The 27,542-nt window shown below is 40.3% G+C and overlaps 2 protein-coding genes across 4 annotated transcripts in view; one reads left to right on the forward strand and one right to left on the reverse strand.

Annotated features, from left to right (window-relative positions):
- The window catches only part of TBC1D19 (TBC1 domain family member 19), a 46,599-nt gene extending 45,936 nt beyond the window's left edge, over window positions 1-663 (reverse strand). The window contains exon 1 of one of the 3 annotated variants that reach the window (XM_064653074.1): window positions 507-663. In XM_064653074.1, the coding sequence (XP_064509144.1) occupies window positions 507-605 (99 nt within the window). In that variant the 5' untranslated portion in view covers window positions 606-663. The remainder of the gene's footprint in view (window positions 1-506) is intronic. The other 2 variants (XM_064653072.1, XM_064653073.1) reach the window with 2 other exon arrangements.
- On the forward strand, window positions 639-27,542 carry CCKAR (cholecystokinin A receptor). The gene is made up of 6 exons (XM_064653075.1): window positions 639-780; window positions 21,538-21,679; window positions 22,425-22,676; window positions 24,681-24,942; window positions 25,664-25,791; window positions 26,413-27,542. Exons 2-6 carry the CDS (start codon window positions 21,559-21,561, stop codon window positions 26,937-26,939), a joined length of 1,290 nt encoding a protein of 429 aa, XP_064509145.1. The 5' UTR covers window positions 639-780; window positions 21,538-21,558; the 3' UTR covers window positions 26,940-27,542.

Consider the following 27,542-nt stretch of genomic DNA (forward strand, 5'->3'; position numbering starts at 1 on the left):
GCAGATAAGCTACTAAATACAAAAAAAAAAAAAAAAAAAAGCAACTGTTTTCTCGGCTAATAAAATGTACTTTCATGCGTGTTTTTTGTTTTCACTTCCTTTCACCTAATCCTCATTTCCTCAGGGGCACTAGGGGAGCAGGGGGTGGGGGGGCGGCATTTAAAGCTTCCCAAATGGAAGATTAAAAAAGCAATTCGTTTCAGGACCTATATTTGAAGCAGCGAGATTTCAGAGGGATAGTCTTCATATTCCCTGCGAAATCCTTCGGTCCCAAGGGGAGACACTGTAAACACGGCTCCAGAAGCCAAACACACCACTCGGCCCCGCCGGGGTGGGAAAGAGGGAGGGAGAGGAGGAGGGGAGAGGCGCCGGGAGCCCCCGGGCCCCCCGCCCCCGGAGGAGGCCACACGGGCCGGGCCGGGGGCGACAGCCGGGAACAAAGCGCCGGGGAGGGGGAGCGCGAAAGGGAGGCGAACGCGGGGGCCCAGCGGCAGGTCGGGGCTCACCCGGGCCTGTCGCTCCAGCTGTGAGTGGAGGCTGGAGCCCTGCAGGCGCTGCACGACCCTGGCGATGGTGAGGGACAGCCCACGGTCCGGGTCCAGCATCGCGGCCCCCGCCCCGCCCGGCCCGGTCGGGCCGCCTTCGCCGCCGCACCGCCCGTTACCCGGCAACGGCGGCGGCGGGCGCGCTCCCGCGGCCGCGGCCGGGCGGGAAGCGGCACCGCGCTGAAAGGTTCCCCGCCGCCGACGTGTCACCGTTAAGGGGAAGGAAAAACGCAAGGTTTGTATATGCTGGTGGTCGAAAGGAAGGGCAGAAGTCAGAGGTCCGCAAAGAATCAGAAAGTTTTATTAGCAAATTACTGGAAATTGATGTGTTAGTCTCTGACCTGCACACGGTAGTGGGTTTTGGATAAAGAGGTAAGATGAAAGGGAATAAAGAAAGGAAGAGATAAATTAAAGAGGAGGAGAGGGAGAGAGAAAGAGGGAGAAAAGAAAAGGAAAGGAAGGAAGGGAAGAAAGGAAGGAAAAGAAAGATCATCACTCCTGTTCCAGTGTCTTGATTCAGCTGCTGGGATATCCATGAGTGCCACCTAGGCTTGAGGGGATACCTGTTTATGGACAGGTTTCGCTACCCTGAAGACAGATTTCTTGCTTTCTATACGAATTAGTTATCATCCATTCTTTCAGGCCTTTCTGAAAATGGTTGGAGTGCTTTGGGGGTCTTTGATGGCCTTGATCCCCCCCACCCCCCACAGTCCATGCCCACTTCTTGGCTTCATTCCTTCACTTGTGCTGTACTTTGTTGTGCTTATCTCCAGGAACTACAACAAGGACGTTCGTCCCAGAAAAGTCCTGCCCTACTTCTGCATGGCCCCCTTCTCCAGTCACAACCTCTTCTTTCTCACGGCGTGTTGGTACCAACAATCTTTGTCTGTTAGTCCCAACAGTGCTTGGTTGGCTCTACAGCCATCGGCTATCGGTGTTTGAGACATACACGTTAGCCCCATATCTTTTGGGATTCTACACCACCTCTCCCCCGGCACCTGGCAGGCTTTCTCCAGCCCACGAGCTGTGCACACACTGGGTTGGTTAAGGCTTGCCTCAAGCTCTCCTGACAATCTCACATGTTGGTTCCTTTTCCTAAGTAAACATTTATAATGTATCATCACTAGAAATGAGCGTGAGGAAAGCCTATGTCTGGGTCTGGCTCTTCGGCCACACTGGTGTTGGAGACATCCAAACACACCTGGGCTGCCGGCCCTGCCCTTCCCCCCAGCGCAACCTTCAGAGAAAAGTGTCATCATCCTTGCCCCCTCCAAGCCTGCTCCAGCATCATGTAACCAGTTAGGAGCATTCCAGGTCTGTCTTCACAACAAGTGACATAATCATCAGTACTTATGGCTCTATTAACCTGTCTGCCCTTGCTGTGGAAAGGACTAAACTTTCCTTTACAGTCAGCTGTTGCACGTCAGCTGAGCTGCTGCAATCAAAAGCTGCAAGGCAGCATCTTCTCAAATTGCTTCTCAGCTGGAGTTTACAGTGCACGGGCTTCAAACCCATTTCAGTGCAGTCAGAAAGAGAAGCTTAAAAACATCTTTAGCTGTATTTTACGTGGCTTTGCACTAGTGTGAGGTAACAGGATTCATATCATTAAAACTTGAGAGACAATTTAAAAAGCTGCTTTTCGGGCCCTGAAGTATCACATCCAGATGGTGTGAGCAGCAAATTCAGTCCCAAGGCTCCTTTCTGTGTGCTTCTTGAGGAGTACAAGTCAGCCTGTATTGGGGTGAAGTTTTGTTGCCCTCTTAAATATTTTACCCTTGTCTGCTCAGCATGGTGAGACATTAATTCAGGCTCAATACCAGGAGCCGACACAGCCTTCATTTAAGCAGAGCAGCTGCATCCACTGGTCAGATTATGTGACTAATATGTCTGTTCTAGAACAAGCAGCAGTCACAAGTATTGAGGCCATGTTACTGAGAACACAGCTGCGCCGGGCAGGACACGTCTCAAGGATGGAGGACCACCGCCTCCCTAAGATCTTGCTTTATGGTGAACTTGCCACCGGCTGCCGCAAGAGAGGAGCCCTGAAGAAAAGATACAAGGACTCCTGAAACAACATCTCAGCCTCGGCCATATTGATCAGCATAAGTAGTCTACACTGGCCTCCAATCAGGAGGCCTGGAGACACACCATCTGTAATGCTGCTGTTTCCTTTGAGAAAGCACGCAGGATCACTCTCTAGGAGAAAAGACAATGCAGAAAGAATCGTGCCTTGCAGAATATACCATCTAAGGAGTCTTTCTGCTGTGCCTTTTGCAATCGGATTTGTCTATCTTGTATTGGCCTCATTAGCCACCAGTGTGCTTGTAACAAACGTGGATAGAGCCTTCCTAAATCTTCGTTCGCGAAGCCCAGCCATGATGTGCAGCACTACGTACACTTCACTGGGTGATGTAAATGCAAAGAAATTTCATCTGCTTAGTTCTTCTGGGAAAATCTACTCCTATGTGCATCAGTAACAGAACCATGTAAACAAACTCTTACTTAATAAACTGATTTACTAAGTCAAAATACTAATTTTTAAAGTCCCAGAACAATTGATAAATAAGATAAGATAACATGGAAAAGCTGATCATTGTCCTCCAAAGCCAAGCATCAGTACCCACTTTCAGTTCTGAGGATGGCCTCTGTAAAACAAAGAATGTTTCAAGGTTCAGAAACATCAGGTGCAACTTCTTCACTGTTGTGAGCGACAGAGATGAGGAAATGATAGTTGTCATCAGCTATGCTGATAGAAAAAAAAACTAGATATAACGGATATAAAAATGCACCTGAACTTATCTATCTACAACTGTTCTGACTTATCTGTCAGCATTTCTGGATAAAATGAAGTTTAAAGAAGAATAGTAATAGAAGATCAGAGGTAAAAAGTTCTTTAATGAACTGTACACAAACCTGAAAATTTCACTTATGCTAATCAAAATATTGAGGAGAGCTCACTTCTCAATTCAGGGGTAGCGTGGGGAAATCAAGTGCCCAGTTGTCTACCAATGCCTTGAATATCTATTCTGATTTACATCAAGTTTTCTGTCAGTTCTGCTCTTACATGCATGTATGAAGTTAGGGGCAACAGCAAGCACATTTTTTTTCTCCATGTATTGAGAGTTAATGAAACTTTTGTCTACATTCCCAACCGAACAAGCATATAAGGTGTAATAGATTTCTGTGCTAGATCATAAAAAAATTCTGCAAAATGTTCCCATGGAGACAGTAGCGCTCCTCATATTTTTGTTTTGTTTTGTTTTGTTTGTTGTTTAAAAAAAAATATGAGGAGGATCACTTGTTTGTTTGGGAACTTTACCTGCTAAGACAAGCACATGCAGAAAACCAAGGCATGACACTAAGCTCTGCAGGTCAGTGCCTGAAGTCCAGGCCTTTTACATTGCAGCTGCAAGTGTAAAAGGAAGCCCTCTCTCCTTGTCTGGCATAGTCCTCAGCAGCATTTTCCTTTCCAGTTTTTCTGAAAACCTGTAGACTTCCACAATGATGGCAATCTTACATGGTGTTTAGCAAGTGTGTTAGTTATCAGGACTGTTTAATATGTGAGGACTCAGAGGTCTAGTACATTCCTGTTGGTAGCACAATACAGTGTCTGGCTGTTTTCCATGCTGTGGTCTGCAGGTGCCACATTTGGCCAGATGGGAGGTTGTGGAGTGGGACAAAGCCATAACACCTTGCTGATTAGGAGTGTGAGTTCCCCTGCCTCTGGGGAATATGGGGAAATGATACATCCGGTGAGTTTTGTGTGCAACGAAAAAGACTTTGCAGGTCTGCAAAAACCATCCTTATCTCTGTAGATCAAGAAAACAGGAGAAAAAGCTTATGTCAGCTGCAGATGACTACCTCTGCTCCAAGTCTGCCTTTGTTACCCCCTGCCCGTGCACATCTGTCACTCTTCATTCCTTGTTTTTCTAGGCTATTTCCAGTCTGGTTTCCTTCCTCCTATGAATTGGGTTTCTCTTTGGTCCATTACATCTCCAATACGGATAGGAAAACTTAGTTCTTGTAAATGACAATCAAAGCTGAAAAGTAAGTCAATATAAAGAGATAATCTTTACAGAATCTCACCGAGGACTGTTAACAGCTTCTTGTGTATCCTTACCATATCCAGTTAGACTGCATACTTAAGTGAGTGCATCTTTTTTGTTTCCTTACAAGGAACTTACTGCAGGCCAGCTGGAGAAAAAAGGGGTCATCGTTAAAAAGTATCACTTAAATAACAGGCACTGGCAGAAATCCCAACCAACTCTTTAGCCTGTCTCCCTGGTATCACATGACTGGTTTGATTTGGTTCATGTGATAAGTTTTTGACAATTACCGCTTTTTGTTGTGATTGAATTGCAAATAAGCAATTGCAGTACAGTCAGCGTAGAGTGGTTTTATGATGTCCAGTACTGCATACCAGAGGTTTTATCAAGAGGCCTGGTGTCAGTGTCATTGCTTTCCTGTTTTGGGTTGTTGGTCCTTCCCTCTCAGTGTCTCAGTCTTACACCCCTGAACACCAATTCTCTTCTGCATTGTATTCCTCCTCCATTTGCAGATGCAGTGCTCTACAGTGTTATATCTTTGTTTAGTGTGTTTTATGTCAAGTTACAGCACTTAGCTGTACCTCATACTGGTATCCCAAGTGTCTTTTATTAATCTGCCACTGCAGGTCTGGAACGTGTCAAGAATTTGGTAATGGAAAATAAAAATTATGTAGTCAGTTGGCTTGGCTTTTCCTATGCAATACTAATAAGAAAGAGGGCTGTCTGCAGGTATCACCAAAGGAGGCAGTGGCTTCAGATGACAGATGAATGGGTGAGGGAAGTCAACAAAAATCCCAGCAGTCCCAATCACAAAATCCCAGCAGTCAACAAAATCCTAGCACTTTCAGTCAACTACTCACAAGACACTCAACCCCTAAGCAATTCACAGCACTCACGCTGCCCTGATCCCACCTTCACCTTTCACCCTCTTGCTGCTAGAAATGCCAAGTCATGAAGTCTCCTCTTAGGGCTGCTTTCTCTGCTGGGGGAGCAGGGGTGGGGAGGGATTGGAGGGAGGAGACTGTCCCTTTACCTGTGCTGAGGGTGGGTGTCTTCATGCACTCAGAGCAGGGTAAGGGAAGGAGGTATGGTGCAGAATTGGACTCAGCATGCAATTTTAGGGACTTATTACAGTAGGTGAGCCACTTACCTTTCCTGGGCACCCTGACTGCCGGGGGGTTAATGCTATCCACGGGGACCTGCACATTGCATTCACCCTGATAATGTACCATAAATACTGTGTAGATTTCCAAGTTATTCCCTTTTTCTTGTGCTGCATGAGGCAGTCCCAGGAGGATGGCAGCATGTGCAAACCCTAATGGCAGTTGGCGTCAGGTGTAAGGATGGCTGTGTCCAGATTAGCCAAGTGCCACAGAAACCCATGTTTAAAAACAAAACAAAAAAACCCAAAACAAAACAAAAATGCTCCCAGCCCAACAACTTTCTATTTTCTGCTGAAACAAAAGGATAAGATATTAGAGGAAAAAAACAACAAATTTAAACAAAACCCACACACATCCTCCCTACCCCCAAGCCCCTCCAAATTTGCCTTTCTTCAGGCAGGGTATTTTTATCCCCTCTCAGGTAAACTGGATTTTTGTGTTGTTGGTTTGTGGTTTTTTTCATCTAAAGTGCTATTCCTGTCCAAACTTTCATTTCTTCTTTCTCTACTTGGAACCATTTTAATTTTTGAGGGTTTGAAACCCATAACCCCTAATCATCAGTCTCAAACCATTAGCAGAACTTCACCTGTGCACTGAAGTGTCAGGTTCCAACAGCTGCTCCCTGAGTTTCTCATCCTAGCAGATTCTTTAAGAGAATGTCATATTCAGCCTTTTATTCAATGTGCTCACTTTTTATATTAGAGAAATGTATATTAAACTTTAATCTCAGTTATGGGCCAACCCTGCAAACTCCCCTTCAACATCCACTGTTTTCCCTGTGCAGTCAGAACCATGATATATTGTTTGGAGCTGATAACAAAGAGGTGTGACAAATAGAAAGTTCTGTCAGTGACTCACCCTCATCACTTTCAAGCTTTATTCAAATTGCTGCCCAAAAAGTGATGGTGTATATTTTAAAAAGTTCCAATACTTTATTTAAAATAATCTCTTCCTGTGGAGTAATGAGAATTTTTTTTTTTCCCCAATAACACTGATGGAGTCTGAAGAATGTAGGAAGCTTAGTTATCAGGGCAGAAAACATCTTTTATTGCAGACAGTTGTTCATGAGAAGTAATGTATTTTATCTAATACATGGTTTAATTTGAGAGCTAGACTCTGACTACCAATGATGTCCAGGATTATCAGTCTAGTTTTACGGGTTTCACGTTGCTTCAGGTTCTTGATTTTAGGTAATTTCCTACCAGACCTTAGTTTTAGATAGGTATAAGCCTACCTGGAGATGATCATGTAACTCAGGTCATAATATCTATTACTGGTACTTTTTAATAGCATTGCTGAGTCACAGCAGGAACTGTGAGTTATCAGATATGTAACAAAAGTAACGTGCAAGTTTTTCTAGTGTTATTAGATTTGGTCCATTTTTCATGTGTTTTATTATTAGTCCAGTGACACGGCTTTTAGTGGTAACATTCTGTATCTTCTAGTTTGTAAAATCCTACGTGTACATTTACCATGTATTAAGATAAAATTATACAGATGTAGGATTTCTTGGACTTAAAACAGAGATGGAGTCTTTTGATCTAGATACACATTGAAGAGAAACACCTGCTGAATCACAAATGCAGTTTATATACTGAGTAGTTTATGCACTTCATGCATGGCATGTATTTTATAGCTTACTCGGCTACTTCTTTTAAGGTTTTTGCAAACTTTAACCAATTGGTCTGTAAGCAAGAAATGCACTAAAAAGAGCTGTCTCAGTAGATTCTTAGTTAACATCTCCAGGTCAGAGTCTATCAGCATGTGGATATGCTGGGGTGGGATTCTGTGTTCTTTTCAAACCTATTGACTCCAGTCTGTGTGATCTAAATACCAAGCAGAACTTGGGTTTTCTCTGTCACAAGAAGTATTCCCTTTTTAAAAATAGAAGCAGTCTGATCGAGTGGGTGGCATCCCTGCCCTTGGAGCAGGGTTTGGAACTAGATTATCTTTAAGGTCCCTTCTTACTCAAGCCTTTCTATGATTCTGTGAAAATATCTAAAAAAAATATGTGTGGTGATGTTTTATTACTACTATTTAAAAATGTCAAAACCTCTGATTTTTTATTTATTTGTTATACAGCGTTGAGCATTACTCCACTGAAAGAGCTTCTTGATGCTATATGCTACTTGTTGCAGTAGGGAAATTTGTCTTCTGTGGAAAACGTAATAAATGTTTTAAGGTAGTCTGTTATGCTTTAGTTCACTGCCTGAATTATATACAATTTATTACAGAGTCATATCAGTGTGTGTTGCAAGTCTTCAACAATCAGCAGGCCGCCTTGGATAGACTGTTTAGTGTCTACTTCATAGCTGCCTTCTCCTTAATCTTTAAGAAGTAGAACTATAAACTTCAGTGGCAGAACAAGGATCTCTTCTTGGGTACCTTTTACTCTTCTGATTAAGATTTGCTGACAATTAAAGTGGATTAATCCTTTCTCTTTTTGTTTGTTTTTGGTTTGGTTTGGTTTGGTTTGTGGGGGTTTTTTTGATATTTTGGCTTGGTTTGGTTTGGGTTTTTTATGTGAAGTGTTAGTAGGTTGTTTGGTTTCCTTGTTTGAAACATTTTCAGATAGAAGATTCAAAAGGGAAGAATAAACCAAGAGGAACTAGAAACAAACTCCTATAGGGTTTTTGTAATTCTTTCCTGCTGGTTATGGTTAACCAGCTACCCTAACTGTTCAAAGGACTACTCTAATTTGGGTCATGGAGATTTTTGCTTCCATTACGAAGACTTTTCAAATATCCTTTACCTTGATTTTTGCTTCCTTAACTTGATATCTGCTCTGTTGGAAAGATGGCTGGAAGTGCCACAAAAAGGAAATGCTGAATGAACTGAACATAGCAAGCAGAACCTTCATAAGTTTCTTACAGTTTTGTCTCCACTGATGGTGCTTCCCTTTCCCTGCATGGACAAATACCTTACATCATCGAAAGGGAGCACTGGGCACTGAATAATTATCATTTATCATCACCAACTACGGAATAGAGTCTTTTCTGATAGATCTCATGCTATGGTGGGGGCCTAAAGAATCCCATGTTGAATATAATACAGTTGTCCTGTAGTAGTTCAAAAGAGATTAAGTCAAAATGTAAAACTGAGCCCTAATTTCTAAATACCATTTCTCTGTTTACATATAGGAATATATTATTGCAGAAATGGTCTGAAACATTGACTACTAATACTGCCTGTTACAAGAATTGTTGTGCTTATATAAAACACAACTAAATGATCAAGTTTTTGCTGTGGGAATAAGTTCATCATAACAGCACGCTCAAGAATTCACCTGAGAAAGAGTGGAACAGTAAGATGGAAGAACACACACATGTAAAGCATAGCTCTGAAGGCTGGATTCAGAGCCGTTGAGTAGCAGGCTACCCTGCTTTCACTGAACCAAAACATACAAATTAATATACACATCTGCTTAAAGGAAAAATTGCATGAAAATGTTATGCACAGCTCTAGGGAGCACAGACAAACCCAGATTATTTGATTTCAGATGAAGCTCTGCACACTGAAAGCAAAAAAATTAAATATACAAATGCAGTTATGTTTTGTGTTTTGCATCACCATTTAGAGCTCTGTAAAGAAGTCTTTGAAATGCACAACAAATCTGCTAAATCAAAAAAAGGACAGTGGTAGTACATAAAAAATTGTATTACTTTGTTAATTAACAGGGTACAGGGTTGAATCTTACAATGTTGCAACATGTTCCCAGAAAGGATATTAGAAAACATTCACAAAGGTCGTAGTGCTAAAGGGCTCAGGAAGGGTTGGAATAATTTGTATTCGTTGCAAAAAAGAAAGTGAGGAGACAAGTTACGAAGCTGATAAACCAAAAAGTGTACAGCCTAGCAGAAACTATGAGTCATTAATACGAGTAAGCAGTCACGTAGCAATGTAATTTATCATTGATCACTTTTGTTCTTCATAGGAAGGACCCCTGTGGCTGATATTCCTACCCACTGTTTACCAAAGGACATATTTCCCAGAGCAGATGGGCTAAGGGGTGCTCCCAGCTTAAATAAATATATGGATATACTCTGGTAGTTAGTGTGGATAAAAATTTCCTGGGTTTTGTCTGAAACTGCATTGAGGCTTGCACTCATAGAGAGTAGAGCAGGGTAAATTTCTACTGGGCAGTGTGTAGTGTCACCCCAAAATACAGAATTAAAATACCTCATTGGATTTGTTCAACAGTGGAAGGGCAAAATTAGGCTAATGATAAAAGCAGCATAATAAATGTTTAGATCAAAGATGTGACACATAAGCCTATACCCTCCACATATATATTGACATACAGGGAAATAATAGCAGGAGATCATCACAGAATCATAGAATATCCTGAGTTGGAAGGGACCCTTCAGGATCATTGAGTCCAACTCCTGGCCCTATGCAGGACACCCCAAGAGTCACACCACGTGCCTGAGAGTATTGTCCAAACGCTTTGTGAACTCTGTCAGGCTTGGTGCTGTGACCACTTCCCTGGGGAGCCTGTTCCAGTGCCCAAACACCCTCTAGGTGAAAAACCTTTTCCTGGTATCCAACCTAAACCTCCCCTGATTCAGCTTCATGACACTGAGTCTTTGAAGGAAGCTGCTTTTAATATGTAGCTAATTTTTTTCTTTCCCAAATATAACTGTGAAGATTTGCAACGAGAATATGAATGGGAATATGAAAGACTTAAAATAGCTATAGAGCAGGTTTGGTACAGAATTTGGAGGGGAAAATGTATATATGGATATGTATTTCATAATCAAATATTCACCCTATTTTGGCAGCATTATGCAGTGATTTAGGACACCAAAATCCCCAAATATCCACAGCCATGCAATGGTTTTAACTTTCAGTGAAATTTAACTGTGATATGAGTTAATATCCTTTTTTAAAAATTTAAAATATTATTTTTTAAAATAATATCCTTGTGCAGTATGATACTACTAGCTTTCATAACTTTATCCAAGAGGCACAAATCTTTGAGACTTAACCATTTATTTCCTCCTTAGAACTGGATATAACACCACTGTTGAAGGTAATGATCCAGCTCAGTTGCATGGCCTAACGGGTGAACACTCTGTACTTGAGGTGCCATTTGCAAATTCACAGTTTTAGTTAAGTTGGCTTAAAAGAGGAGAAAACTACACACAAATAGGATGGCAATAGGTAAAGAAGCACTCATGAGGATGCACAGGAGAAGAAACAGAAGGAAAGAAGTTGTTGTCGTGTCACTAACTAAATGAGCCACCATGTCAGGATGACAGAAAAAGCGTAAGCAAGGAATAATACTGTTTTGTTTCTCATTCCCCAGTTCTATTAAGGGAAATGAAATCTACTACCTTCTTGATAAGTAAGCTGGATTTCATAAAAACATATCAATTTATACTGCCAGTTTCTTCTCAAACAGCATTAAATCTGTAAGGCCTTGGATATGTAGTAACACACATCAGATCAGAGGAACAAAAGTCTCCTGTCATTTTAGGTTGAATAATATTGTGTATGTCCTGCCATCTACTCCTCTTGAAAAAGAAAATGAAGATTTATTTAGCAATTTATATCAGATCTGATTTTTTAGAATTTATTTGAAAATTTTCCACAGAATCCAACTTTAAATTTCCAGCCTTCTCTATGTAAGGTCTTGTGAAAGAGATATTCTGGTATGAAATGACTCAGTTGAACAGCAAATGAAATAAATAGTGTGTTACTTTTTATTTTGCCAGAGCATTCCCATTTGACTTCTAATAACAACTTTCATGAGCGGTCACTGAGAATTAAGTGAAAACTTTGGGGAGGTCTGTCTTTACAAAGTATAAAATTGCAGCTGACACTTCTGGCTTTCCAATTGAAATGTAAATTAAAATTAAAAATATAAGATCACTGTTAGATTATGATTTGAGCAAGATTATACTTCAAGTACTGCCGAGTTTAAAACCAGAGTGAGTTAAAGTAGGATCTGGGAGCATTTCAATGGCATATCACTTAGAATATTTAAAAAACCCTTTACTTGCCCCAGCAATTTAAGTAAGCAAAGCTTGCAAAAACAAAAACAATTTTTTACTGATCTTTTATCATTATCTCATGCAAAATAATATTCCTGCTTCAATTTATTCATTTTTCTCATGTCGCCGGATTGCAAAATGAATGCATTAGACTAAAAGGAGAACACTGGGTAGGTGTCCAAGAAGGGACAATAATCCAAGAAGTAGCCACAATTTGTGTATGATCTGTGACTGTTCTGCACTGCTTTTTCTGTACAAAGCACACTTAGCAGCAGTGCAGTTGATTACAGAAAGGGCCAAACCAGTATGCATGAAATTGCAAATGGGAGAGTTTGACTTCAGGCACACACACACAAATACGATTAAGAGATCGTCCAGATTAGCTGCGAATTTTCAAATGTTTGTTAAAGCAAAATCAAGAGTGTATAATGTAATTTTTCTATATACAAGGATTACATGCCAAATATCCAACTTCTGATATGTTTAATTTATAAGCCCTGGATAACTGGGGACACCATAGCAGCCTAACTGAGTCTGGCTCTATCAAAAAGTGAGTGTAGAGAATTCAGAGCAGAATTTGTCCTTCGACTTTTGTTTCTCCTATCTTTTGAGAGTTGAGTCTTCTTGGCAGATTTAAAAGAGTTTTGTAACGTAAGCAAAGACTAAACAATGAAAATTAATTTAAAACATACATACTTTCAGTCACATTAACTCCCTGCACAATGTAATGTTATATAAACATGGGCAAATAGACCAAACTAACTATGGCAATTGTTCCTCAGAATGTGTTTTCTTAAGAATTATATAGACAAAAGCGTGGCAAGTAAGGCCAACAATAGTATCTTTTAACAGCCCATCTGTGCTGAAACTCTGGAAATTATTATTTTCAGTGTTTCAATATTTGCATAATGTTTTGAAATCACTGTCAAATACTTCCGGAACAGCTTAGCACAATTGAAATAAATAAGAGTATTTGTTATCACTATGGACTTGACTCGCCTCTCTCAGTTTCTCAAAAAATTGTAACTGACAGCTTTCTACATCCAGTTATTGGACAGCATTATACCCACCAAAGAAGTCCAAAGTGCAAAGAGAATTTAGCTAATTTACAAATAAAGATGAATGTTCCAGAAATTAAGTCCTAGAACAGAACTTCAGCTGGGGGAAGTTGTCTTCGGTCCTGAAGGTCTCCCTGTACCTCGTCTTTTTGGGTTCAACGATTAGTCCAACCTGTCAGCTAGCAGAGGTCCATTTATACAAAAAAACTGGCCTGGAGATTGTCACAGTAAAAGAACAATAGTCAAACAATAAAGTACATAATTGAGTACAATAAAATGCAGGCCATGAGCCTAATTTAAAATCTTACTTTCATTATATAGGTCCCACAGCTTGAAGGGGGCAACCTGTCATCTTGCCGTCTGAGTACCCTTCCATGCAAAATCAGAACAATGGGAAAACAACAAAACTCTAGCCATCACACAGTCTTTTGCTTTTTTTATTAGATCAAAGTGCTACTTTGGTTAAGTATTTTGAAGGAGGGAGTGTTGTTTCCTTTGGGGGTTTGCTGGTAAGAGTTTATAGAGGACAGTAGCTGTCTATGTTTTACCAGTAGTAATGGTAGAAAGGTCTTCTAAAGGAGAAACATTTTGTAATACCTTCTAAAATTTTTGCTCTTTATCCCCACTTCCTGATTTGAATTGTCTCAAATAACTAAAATTCATATTCATAATTCAGTTGTTAAGAAGAGATTTAGCCAGTGAGTTACCCTGTAAAAAGCAAGGTTATGTGCCCCTCTTCAGCTACTGAATAACGGAGAATTTATCAAAATATAATAAAATTGTATGTTCCATTTCTTGTGTAGATTTGTACAAATCTATGCCATTCTAGATGACTGCTCATAGAAAGTTAATGTTTCCTATAAGAAACTGAAGCTTTCAAGAACTACTGTTGCTGATTAAATTAATTCTTCTTATGTAAGTGAAATTTTCAGTATTTGTCTAATAGACAATGCTTTTCTTGCTTCCCATAGCTTGGGTTCCCATAAGACAACTATTACATGAATCTTGGGAACTCAGATGTCAATGAATAAATTTTGGTAGTTGTCTCAGTCTGAGGAGACTGGAATGTTTGCTAAAGAGGATGAGTTATAAGATAGACCACACTCCTCTCTCTCAGCAATTTTAAATTCAAAATTAAGGGGCTTTAGTCGAGGAAGTGTGGAAAAAACAGAAGAAATAACAACCCTTTATTAAAAGATATATGTATGTTGGAAAAAACAGTAACAGAACACAAAAAACTAGACAGTAATCCTAGAAAAAAAAAAGGTCTGACTGAATACTTCTCTGTCCTTTAGTGCAGTTCTAATCATGGCCTGCAGGGGGCGCTGTTGGATCGCTGGAGGTGCAGGACCTGCAGTTCTCTGTGTTGGCCAGCAGGGGGCGCTGTTGGATCACTGGCGGTCACCACGCAGGGAGGGGGCCTGGGGGGTTGGTCTCGGGTCGTGGGAGGAGCTGAAAAGAAGATGGGGGACCCTTCCCTCAATGGAAGGAAGGGGAAAGGGAAAGCAGTTCACCCCCCAACAGGACTCACTGTTCCCAGATGACGGTGTTCCAAGGCTCTCCCCTCTTCTCCCAGCAAGCACAGACCTCTCCGATGAAAAGAAGAAAAACAACCAGTAGGTCCTGGCGGGAGTCACGAGGCAGTGGCGGCACAGGGCCGGTGGTCAGGCCTCACCAGGATGAAAGAACCAGAAAAAAACTGGCTCCCAGGCTTTTCCTCCAGAAATGCCTGGATACAGTCCCTGTCTCTGTCCCAGCGAGAGCGAGCTCTGCTGTCTGCCCCTCTCCCCTCAGAACAGAGCCAGCCCCTCCTCCCTCCCCAGCCTCTCTGATGGTCCATCAGCGAGGAATGCAGTCTGGAGCTAATTCCTTTGTAAGGCTAATTACCTCCCTTCCCCCTTCCCTATTCGAAACTCTGTTTCTCTTACAGGGAAGCAGGGAAAGAAAAAATTCCTCTCTCTGGTTTATAACCTATAACAGTAGTATTACCTTAAAGATATTTATCGTGAAGAGATAATAAATAGAAACTGGTACTCCTCTAAAAATGTAGATGTTAGGTGAAATGTCATGAAACAGAAAGTAATTTCAGTCTGTACATAGTAAGATACACAAACTTTGGAATCTTAAATTAAAACCCTGGTTCAGATATGCTGGTACCAATTCACTCATCATCTGACTTTCTCTATTTCCTCCCTGCCAACTGCACAGCTATAGAGGATTGGTTAGAAATGCGAGGACATATGAACATGGCTAAGGCTATGGATGAGCTGCTAAAGCATAAGACGCAGTCTGACTAGGCCCATGAGAAAGTCTGAGATAGCAGGGCCGTGAGAAAGCAGCAGCGTCCTTGGGTATTCTAAATTGAGCTGAAGAACAGGAGCTAGGCATTACCAAAACAAAGACACTTAACGAGCCACCTGAGTAAACAATGAAAGACAGTTAAGATGATATCACCACCTAACTGAGCACCAATAATGAGCCTAATTTCTGTAATATTCATGAACCTATTATAGAGTGTATATTAAGCTGTTGTCAATCTACAATAAACGAAGTTCCTGGATTCTCACATTGAGGTGTCTAGAGCTTTCCGTTGCGACACACAGCCAGTCTCTTAATAACTTAGTTGGTGTTGTGAAACTAACATCTCTTTATCTAATTCTGCGGAAAAGTGGAAATCTATTTGATCTTAACGTTATGAAGGTAGTGTGGCTTCTTTTGAGAGCAGTGTGTCTGACAACAGCAGTCAGAAAAGGTTGCCTTTCTTTTCCCAATTCTTCCACTCTCCCGTTGAGTGGCCTGTGCCAAATATTTTGCTTCAATTTTTCATCTTTAAATTGAAACTCATAGTGGCTGCAGTTAGCATAACTAACTTCTTTAATATACCTCTGTGAGATCTACTAATGAAAATCTCTTGTGGTAAAGTAGTGGTGACTCTCTGTTATGTGCCTAACTGGAATCTTAAAATAAAAGATTATGGTTCTCAATTGTTACAAGTGAGGGTTTATTTAGCAGCTTGTTGCAGTTTTGAGCTTTGTTAAGGAGTTGAGTACTGTTAAGAACAGTTATACCAATTTGTTGCTGACATTATAACCTATGGGGACTGTTTCTGGTGACAACCCCTGATATTTTTATCTGTTTGTTACAAACCATGTCGAGACTGTACCTCAGAGAAGTCTCAGACAACTGGTACCTTAGAATACGTGATGGATTTTGGTTTTGACTGATGCTGGTCTAGTATGCAAAGCTATACTCAAAAGAGCCCATTAATGGTACCAACACCTGTTGGTGTTATTATAATCCAAAAAAAGAGACCTCTTGGGACATGTGTTAGTTGGCATGAGGTTCTAGCACCCACAGTATAAGGGTATGTAGGGCTATTTCCTTGCAACTCTAGCTTGAATCATGAAGTGTTTTTTTCCTGGCAAACTAATATTCATAGGGTGAAAGGAAAAAAAAGAGAGTTGTACAACCCCATGTATAACCTGCAAAAGAAACAGACACCTTTTAAAAATACTTATATTCCTCTTTCAGGGGTGTGTATTCATTCCTCATAGCACTTATGCATCGGTTATGATAATCCATGAAAAGAAGGGTCAGCTTCAGTTGTTCAGCAAGCATTGATGTAACTTCTGCCCTCAATTTTTAATAGTTAGTTAGAGGGCCAGGTGTATGGAGAGAGGCAATGCAGCTGAGCCCAGTGGTAGGCTGGGGAGTGCCAACATGAGTCGCAATGTGCACAGTAAATCATGTAGGAGGAATGAGTGGACAATGACTCATCCCCGACCTCAGTAATGGCATCTTACTGACAGAGTGTCAGAAGGATTTTTATGTGAACTTGTGTTTCACTGGACAAATCATTTACACATATTTCTTTGAAACCGTTTCCCTAAATTTTATACAACACTTGCATAACAATCTCTGGAGCAAAAGTGAGTTTCTGGCTTTTCTTTCACCCTGAAAGTGCACAGAAACTTTAACATGATTATGAAATTGGACCTGAAGATTTACAGAGACAATATCACAGAATCACACGATCAACTACATTGGAAAAGACCTCTGAGAACATTGACTCCAACCTATGATCTAACACCTAACACCATCTTGTCAACTAGATTGTGGCACTAAGTGCCACATCCAGTCTTTTCTTAAACACCTCCAGGGACGGTGACTCCACCACCTCCCTGGCCAGCCCATTCCAATGCCCAGTCACCCTTCTTGTGAAGAACTTTCTCATGTCCAACCTAAACCTCCCCTGATGCAGCTTAAGACTATGTCCTCCTGTCCTGCTGGGAGAAGAGACCGACACCCACCTGGCTACAACTTCCTTTTGTGTGGTTGTAGAGAATTATGAGATCTCCCCTGGAGCCTCTTCCTCTCCAGGCTGAACAACATCAGCTCCCTCAGCTGCTCCCCATAGGACTTGTGCTCCAGACCCTTGACCAGTCCCATTGCCCTTCTCTGGACACATTCCAGCACCTCAAAATCCCTCCTAAATTGAGAGGCCCAGAACTGGACATAGTACTTGAGGTGTGGCCTCACCAGTGCTGAGTACAGGGGAAGAATCACTTTCCAAGACCTGCTGGCCACGCTGTTCCTGATACAGGCCAAGATGCCATTGGCTTTCTTGGCCACCTGGGCACACTGCTGGCTCATGTTCAGCTTCCTGTCAATCCAAACACTCAAATCCCTTTCTACCTGGCTGCTCTCCAGCCACTCTGTCCCCAGCCTGTAGCGCTGCATAGGGTTGTTGTGGTCAAAGTGCAGGACCCAGCACCTGGTCTTGTTGAACCTCATCCCATTGGCTTTATTCATCAGAGAGCCTAAACATTGTACATAGGTCACAGCCACCATCTGAGAAGCCCCATTTCCTCCCTTCTGAGGAAGGTGGTATGACAGGCTGACTGGATGCCCGTGAAGGCATCAGGGCCAGCTGTATTGCATCTCACAGGTAGGTCAGGTAGGTGGTACTGCAGACATCCAAAAAGTCAAACACTATGAGTTGGCACTTCAAAAAAAGTGGTCAACCCCAAATAATTTAAAAGATACCTTGAAATGTGTCCACATGGAATATCATCATTGTAGATCTATGCAGTCTTCCAGGCATTTATTAAGCAACATGGCATGTAATATGTGACATCTGGAGAAGCACTACAGACGCAGCAGGAGCACCTTGTTTGCCTTTGATCCCCTCTGCAGTTGGTGAATTGTATTTCAGATATACCATCTCTGAAGGTACAACAAGATGCTCTGAAGTAAATTCCATCATTATGTTATCGAGTTCTGATGGGTGTGATATGAACTGTTTAATTGCAGCTACTGTGAGACACTGACAGGACTCAAGCTCAAATCACTTTGAAAAAGCTTACAAAAAATGTGTTCCTGAGAATTTTGTGTGTTCTCCAGAAGTGTGGGCTAATCCTGATCTCCCTGTAGGTTCTACCTGTGTGAATAATGCCACTGAATCAGTGGCCTAATGCCAGCATAAGCCTGGCAAGTGAGAACAGAAGTCAACCATGACTTTTCATAGATGTTTTTTCTAGTTAGTTTATTGTATTTCATTTGTTAGGACAAAAAAAGACATGGTAACAAACCCAAAGTGGGACACAAGACAAAGATAAGCTTTTCCAAATTCATCATTTTACAAGTGGAATTTCATTTAAATTTAAGTAAAGATCTTTGTCAAATTATTGAAAAAACAGAACAGCTTATTCTTCAGGGGAAAAAAAAATGAGGCAACTGTAAATTGATGCGGCTTGGTTTTGGATGAGAAAAGATATATACACATAGCAGGAAATGACCAAGCACAGCAACTGTTTTGGCTGTAAAGCCAGTGTGTTCAATATTTGACATTACAGAGGGAAAAAGGATTAAGGCTAAAATTGCAAGAAAAATAAAAAGATTCTTTTGTTGTCAGGGATTAGCCAGCTTCCTTCGAATACAGGGAAAAAAATTTTGTATACTTTTGTCCAAACTATTTACACAGGCACATTAAGGTATCTAAATTATTTCTTAATTACAAAGCCAATTTTATTAATAAATTATTGTTGTTAATAAAACAGCCACCTCAAAGGAAGTTCTTCCCTAAAACTTCCAACATCCCAAATAATGCATGATTATGTTCAAGTGGGACAGACATTTGATCATCAAAAATGGTCAAAATAATTTTCGATTCTCCTAAATAATAAAATTACATCTGTGATTAGCAAGCATTTCATTAAAACCATCTCCTCTTTTTTTCCTCTCCAAAAGCTTGCAGGGAGACAGTGAGATGATAGTGATCTGCATGGAGAATGATCTGTCATGAAATTAGCTAAAAGGATTGGAGAGAAATGATATTATAAAGGCAACTCAGAACTGCCCAAACATGAGGAGTATTGGCTGTACATTTGAGTAAATCTGTGCAAAAAATAAACACCTATAAAAACAAAACTCTTTGATCTTGAAATGTTTCATGCAGAAATTGACTCCAAGAGGGGAGTCAAGAGTTCATAGCAAATTCTTACTCATTTACTCTGGCAATTTAACCATCAGATGCTGAATCCAGCTCAGCCCAGGACCAGATGGTATTCATCCAGAACTTCTAAAGGAAATAGTAAAATTATTAAACATGATGTACAATCTATTGTTTAGAACTACGCTGTTGCCAGGAGCAAAAAAATAGTGTAAATTTGATGACAATGTTTAAAAAGGACTCCAGGGGAACTAAACCCTTGGAATTATGAGCCAATCTGTAAGCCTGGCACTCACAAAAGGAAAACTGGTGAGGACTGTAATAACAGACAAAAATCTCTGGACACATGGTCTGCACAAATTTACTGAGGAAAGCTGCACCTTACGGATTTAGAGTTCTGAGCATGTGAACAGGATGATCCAGTTTTAACAGTAACTACACAGTTGCTGGGATTTGCACAAGATATCATTCCCTCACTCATTCAGCACTTGCTTTTGCTTGAAATTAGTACCCTCTGGAGTCAATCATAGCTCACCACCACTGTACTCTCTGCTCATTTGCTGTCTGCACAGTACTTGGCTGTGCTGAAAAACTTCACAGGACAAGCTGCAGCCAACACAGCCTGGCTCAGTTTACCTCTTTGCTGACTCCATGAAGCCTCCAGCCATGGCTGCTGGCCTCATTGGCTTCATCCATCTTGTATGTCCTTAGGAAACATGTCTTGACACTGTAGTGGGCCCATCCCTTGGGATGGGGCTCAGTGAGGGGCTCCTGGGGAAGCTGGTCCTTCACATTGTCCCACATATATTTGAGACCAACGAGAGAGACATGCACTGGCTTTACAGTGTTTGTTGTACTGCCCTGCAGCCCTGGCCAGCCTCTCACCCTGCTCGCAGCAAGTGGGACCACGCAGTGGTATGGACCACTGATGACCAGCTGCATCCAGGACTCCTAGAGGCAAAAAGGATAATTGAGAGATTAGAACTTTAAATGTTGTTTTTCAGTCTACTCCCCTACACACCCATTCCCACATTCACACTATAAAGCAAAGCTGGCAAGACTGGAAAAGAAACCCAGGCATTCCAGTCTGTGTATATCAACTTTAAGGGGTTAGGACTTGTTATAAAGGATGTGTTGTTGCTCTGCCTGTTTAAGTAGAAGAGATTTTAAATGTGAAATTTGTTTTCCACTAAGTTATAACAGATTCATTTCAAATATTAATTTACATTTCTGACTATAAACAGGCTGTATACTGGAGGTTAAAAGCCCATGACTTTTAACAAGAGTGAGGATGATGTTTATGTATTAACAAGAGTGAGGATGATGTTTATGTATTAAAAAAGCAGAACTTTTAACCTTTCAAGATCATTGTGTTTTATGCTGATGTGTAACTAATGTGCCCCAATTTATCAGTTTAATCAAGTTTGTATTCAAGTCATATACAAGTCCTTGCACAGAGGAAATGTGTAGGCTTCTGCTTATATTAACTAACAATTCTAATATACCTTCATAAGGTTTGATCCAGGAATATTGAAATTAGTTAGTTTTTCTATTCCCTTGCTGGGGTTTGGATCAGGCACGTACTGCGCCTTTGTGTGAAGCTAGAACTTCACCAAATGAGCTAAATGTAACTGCTCTTATTTTTCTAAGCCTTCCCTATCTTCAGTTTGCTCTGAAAAATATGAAGATAAGAATCATTTCCATGTAAGGAATGCAAAATCTTCACTATGTTTTCCTCTTCTCTGCCCTTTTATTCAGCTACTCTTACCATTTCAAATGTTGGTATTTGAGAGACAGATTTATCACTCTCATCCCTCACTGATTCTCATTCATTGGCTGTGGCATAACAGTATGCCTCCAGGAAATGTTGCAGAGACGAGAGTAGAAGCAATCTTGCAAGGGGTTAATGCTGTAATCTTTTTCTAGGCTGTTTATAATCCCAGCACTAGTCCAGTAACAGAAGAGGGTGGATCTAAAAAGTACCAGAGGGGCTGTGTGTGTGTGTGTGTGTGTGTGTGTGTGTGTGTGTATGTGCATACATGTGAGTGTGTATGTGCACACCTGCTTTGCTTTTCTGAACTGCCTTGTGAGCCCCTGGAATAAATCTTGTTCAGCCTGAACAGGGCTCTGTGTGCTGGGTGCTCCTGTCAGAGAGTCAGAAGAGCTTCCTTGCACAACTGCCTCTCTTGTATTTCTCCTGAAGACTTCATTCAGAAATGTATTTATTTGCTGAAAGAGTGGGCAGATAGTTACAAACCCACCCTCTTCTTCATCAAAGCTAATCTGTGGATACTGAAGAATGGAAATAGTTGATGCAAGCTTCCTTGGGAACAATACCAACATTACTGCTTTCCTGTGCAATATCATCTTGGAAAATGACACTTTTTACTGTGTGGATGATCCACCTTATCCTTCTAAAGGTAGGTATAGAAAAACAGATTTTTTTTCACACGTTTTTAGTTCTAGCTGGATGTAAAGATACAGTGGAAAGAAAGAGCTATGCAAGGCTTTTTCTCTGAGGAAGTGCAAAATCAACTGCTTGCTGATAAGTTAGGATGAGAAACAGGCAGCAAAGAATTTAGCGTGTTCTGGTTTTTCAAGTTAAAAATTCAGCTAGGAAAAAATTTGGATAAAATGGAAAATTAAAACAGTAGCACTACTGGGAACAAAATGTAAACAGCTGTGCTAAGGATTTGGAGAAACAGGATTTTTAGTCAATTCAATAACAATGGAGTGATCAGATCTCATACTGTGTATGAAAATTATTAAATATGAAATCATAGCACTTTGAAGCTGAAAAAAACCTATCATGTATTAAAATATTTTTGTTTGCTATATAATTTCTTACTTCTGCATAAAGAAGGAACTCTCATGATGGATGCTGCACCCTAAGTGGTGTGAGCAGAACATGCTTTAAGAAGTTGTATTTGACTCTTCAAATGTACAGTGTATTGCATGTATTGTAGCTGAATGCTATGCAATTCAGGTACATCAGAATAAGTTTAAGAATTTCAGCTCTTTAACTGATTTTGTATTGTACTAAAACATAAACCTTAGTAAAATTCAGTTCAGAAAGGCTTTTACTTTTTGATTAAAGGATGAAATATAGAATACTACTCTGAGTCGAATGCTACATAACTGATCTTTTCTTGTGACAATTTTCAGATTTCCATCAGATAATTCGAATTCTGCTGTATTGTTTGATATTCTTACTCAGCGTTTTGGGGAACATTCTGGTAATTACAGTGCTGATAAGAAATAAGCGGATGAGAACAGTCACCAACACGTTTCTGCTGTCACTAGCAGTCAGCGACCTGATGCTCTGCCTTTTCTGCATGCCTTTCACCCTCATTCCCAACCTGCTGAAAGATTTTATTTTCGGTAGTGCTGTTTGCAAAACTGCCACTTATTTCATGGGTAAGTCTGAGAAGTTTATACCTATTTTGAAGTCTAACTAATGAGACAGGTGAGAAGGTATTTAAAGACCTACAAAAAACTGATTGTTTCCACCCGCCGTTGAAGTTACCAATATCATGGAGAAACATCTTTGTAGTGCAAATCTTTGTGGTTCTGGTTTCCTTAGTCTGATCCAGCAAAACACAGAGACACCTACCTAACTTTAATGACATATAGAAGTGTTTTGCTGGATCAGGTTAGGTGTGTTGCATGATCCAGCTTTAATGAGGAACCCCGCACACGCATTTGCTTACCCGTACCTGACAAAGTTGTTTGCAGTGTTCAGATCACCCACCAGAAGTGCTGGGGTTGTACATACTTGCTAAGGGCGGATTTTACCCACAGATTTTTGGTAGCAGTGACACATGAAAAAATAAAATAGGCCAAAGTAGAGGTAATTTGCAGAGCTGGAATTTAGGGCAAGCACTTTTTCAGGACGGGTCAGATGGGATCAGAGCTCACTAGGAGACCATAAAACACACATATAGGTTTTAGAGGCTGACTCTAAAAAGCATCACTATTATACACCTTGATGTATGCCCTTTTTTTGCTGTGGAGCCAGGAATTTCAAAATGCCTGGGTTATGTCTGCGTGTGTAACCAATTTTTGTCTCACTTCCAATACTTCTCATGCATTTGCTGGTTTCTTAAGAAAAAAAAAAAAGAAAGAAAAAGAAAAAAAAAAGAAAGAAGAACATCACGCAAAGTTTTCACCACTTTTGGGAGACCCTCAGTTAATTACAGAAACCTAAGGTCCTCTTTCAACCCATGCCCTTGAGAACTTTGATGTAATGTGAAAGTACACACCTAAAGTGTGCGAATGGGAAATCAACATATTTTTGTAGATAAAACCGATAAAACTAAAGGCCATGTTTAAACAATTATAATGAATTGCTGCCATAAATACCATAAAACATTAGTGAAGCATTGTCATCTTACTCTTATTCACTGTGTAAATTACTTTATTAAAAAAAATCCAGTGAGATGAATCAAACATGAACATTCTCATTATGAAGCTGTTTTATTTTAACAGTTGGAATGTGGATATTTTCCATTAGTGGTTCAAGTAACAGAGGCTTCAACTGACAAACAGACACTGACAACCATTGCATCAACGATGTTCAATTTTTTAAGATGTAGAAAGACATATTTTAGATTACAGATGATTTGTGTAAAGCAAACTGTAAAGATATTGGCATTTTATAGTTTGACCCACATTAGAAAATTCACAAAGACTGTTAAATGAAAGCTGGTTCACTGAAAGAAAGATCTGTGACAAAGTTAAGAAGAAATATTTATAATCTTGCAGTGGTGAACTTGGGCACCTCAATGACAGAAACACAGATACTTTATAATATATGAACAGGAGAAGTTAAGGACATTCAAAGGACAAAGTCTCTGCTTCTATGTAACTTCATTTCTCCTTCTTCGTAACTACATTAGCATCTAATTAAAAAAGTTGTAACATATTTAATTCTTTTGAATGATAAAAACAGATCACCAGTCAAGCAGGACACTCAAAAACCTTAAAACAATAGAAAAGGGACTGTGAACATCTGCATTAAAAGAGTAATTAACCACATAATCACATTGATTTCAAATGCTTGTTTGAATTTCAGTGCAATTAGTGGAATGAATAAACCACAGCAGCAAAGAGAATAATTAGGACAAAAAGTGTCTTTTTCTCCCGTCACTAGAATTTTATGGTTTGATAGAGTGTATCTTTTCTCTTGGTCTTTTGGAGTTAAAGAAAGGGAGAGCAAGAATATCAGTCTGGAGAAATCTGAAGACCTTTTGCCCCATTGTCTTCAGTGACTTTATATGGTATTTATAAATATTTTAACTTATAAGTAGTTCGCTATATTTTTTAATGTATGTATGCATACAGAAAGTTAGCAAGACCATTTGAAAAAACATGACCATTTAAAACAAGAGAATAACCTTTTTCTTTGTTTTATACATGTAGGTGTCTCTGTAAGTGTATCTACATTCAACCTGGTTGCCATATCTTTGGAGAGATACAGTGCCATTTGCAAACCGCTGCAGTCCAGGGTCTGGCAGACAAAATCTCATGCCTTGAGAGTGATTGCTGCTACCTGGTGTGTCTCCTTCACTATCATGTCACCATACCCAATCTACAGCAAACTGGTACCTTTCACCAAGTATACCAACACCACAGCAAATATGTGCCGGCTCATTTGGCCAAGTGATGTCATTCAGCAGTCTTGGTAAGACATAACTGGCTGTTAGCAAATGCATAATTATCTGGTGGAAAACAGGATTTCATGGTAGCATTAAGCCTATGGAAAATCAAGTATTAACCTTCAGCAAACCTTTACACTCTATCATGCTTATTTAGGAAGTAAAAAAAACCCCAAACATATTTTTAAGCTGCTTATATTTTGACACTTGCATGGCTTTTCCCTTGTCACAGGAAAGATACCCAACATGGTGATGATTCTCACACTATGGTCTGCTAAGCCCCGACTGTCGCTGTAAAGAAAGCATCTGTCATGTTAAGTAGGAATAGTGCTTTCATTCCTTTATACATAAACTTTAACATTTTCAGAGAAATCCTTGATTAATCTTTGAGAAATGCAGACACGTACAAGCACCCCTTTGTGTGCTGCCTTGCCTGTTAATTTGTTTGAAAGTCCTCTGAAGCAGAGAATTAGAATCTGAGGTTGCAAATGTCTTGAGAACTGAATCCTTTCGGTCGCTTACAGAGAACAGGGTCAGAGAGAAGAGTGGGGAGACAGTGCTCTGAGTCCTACACATCCAGGCAGAGTAAGTAAACAGCAGCACTATCAAGCAGCAATAGTACTTAGACATGATGTACTTGCATGGTGACTAAACACTGACCAGCCTCCCCCAGTTCTTAGCTGGATAAAAAGGAGTTTTTCTGGTTTATGCTGTTCCCCGGTCTCAGATTGTCTTTTTATTCTTCAGGTACACTTTTCTGCTACTCACACTCTTTCTTATTCCTGGAATTATAATGATGGTTGCATATGGCCTAATTTCTTTGGAACTCTATAGAGGAATAAAATTTGATGCCAGCCAGAGAAAATCTTCACGAGGTAACAGCACACTTAGGTTTGGGATGTTTTTTTAAGTTACAGTTGAAAATACAAGCAGTCATCTTGAGGCTAGTAAGAGGAAAACTTTCTATTTGCAAAAATGATCATTATGGTCAGTTATGTCATGAATTTGCCAGCTGCATTTGTTGATTGAAGTTATTCTGTTACTCACTAGCAAATAAACCTCTCCTGTGGCTTGTTTGCAAAGGCTTGGGGGAGGGTACATTAAATTTCTAATTTGTTTATTATAGAAATATGAAGGGTTTTTTTTCTGGCCATGGATGAGGACCATTTCTGTCAGTAAACACCACAATTAAAATTGTCAAATTAAAATGGAAGCATATCATCTTGAAAACTATCTTCCATCAACACTGGACTTCAACAGTGTTCTTACACCTTTTGCATCAGTTTGTATAGACATAACATGTGAGAATATTGGGAGACAGTGGATGCAAAACAGCTGATAACATGACTAACTCAGAATAGGCCAGTGCTTTCCTTTGTTGTCCAACTATGAATTATGTTATTTGTTTAGACTTAAACTGCATTCTTCATTTTTTATTTTAAATCATCATTCAGAGATATTTTGCCAATTGTTTAAACACTAATTTATGTGTACAGAAAGAAAAATAAGTACCTGCAGTGCCAAATACGAGGATGGAGATGGATGCTACCTCAACAAAAGCAAAAGGAAAAGGAAAATGCCATTGAAACAGCTCTCTGCTATGAGCCACAGCAAGATAGAGAGGGTGAGAAGCAGCAGCTCTTCTGCCAACTTAATGGCCAAGAAACTCGTGATCCGTATGTTGATGGTGATAGTGGTTTTGTTTTTCATTTGCTGGACTCCCATCTTCAGTGTCAATGCCTGGCGCGCGTTCGACACCGCTTCAGCAGACCAGCGTCTCTCAGGGGCTCCCATCTCCTTCATACACTTGTTGTCCTACACTTCTGCTTGTGTGAACCCCATCATATACTGCTTCATGAACAAGCGTTTCCGCATGGGCTTTGTAGCCACTTTCACCTGCTGTGCAAAGCAAAGGCCCCCCGCCACACGGGGAGAGGCTGGTGATGAGGAGGAGGGGAAGACGACAGGGGCTTCACTCTCCAAAAGTTCTTACACGCACGTGACTGTGTCTGCACCACCCTGAGCTGTGTCAGAGGAGGCAACAAGCGGCCTATCATCTGGTGTTGGAGAGTGACTGTGGCATCAGCTGAACATGATTTAGTTCTGAGTTAATGAACTTCAGTTGACAGTAAACACAGTGAGAATTCTATGGGAAATGGAAGCTATCACCATCTGAGTGTTAGATCACTTTCCCTTCAAAAGTACAAAGGAGGAAGAGAGCTGTGAAGATAAAGGACTTTGTAAAAAGCCTTAGAAGATGCTCTGTTTGCCATAAATTTCATTGTAAAAATTGATGTCCTTTACGTCAACAATTTTGCTCAGTGTTCAGCTGGAATTCTGAGTATCTCCTAAAATTTCCAAGATGCTAATAGATTCTTCTCAAACATGAATACATGTATTGCAGTCTTCACTTCACTAGCTATGCATTATAACCAAAAAATCTTTCTGTTATATTTGTAGTATATTTTCACATTATTTTAGCTGAGCTAATACATGTTGAGATAATTTTGGCATCACGCTCACAGAAGTTCTGGGGTGAGGAGCATGGGCTTGTCCATGTGAAAATAATACTTTTATGTAAAATAATTTTTTTTAATAAAATGAAAATAAAAGAATATAAATATTG

Source organism: Pseudopipra pipra, chromosome 4, assembly GCF_036250125.1.
Source record: "Pseudopipra pipra isolate bDixPip1 chromosome 4, bDixPip1.hap1, whole genome shotgun sequence".
In the NCBI taxonomy this organism is placed as follows: Eukaryota; Metazoa; Chordata; class Aves; order Passeriformes; family Pipridae; genus Pseudopipra; species Pseudopipra pipra.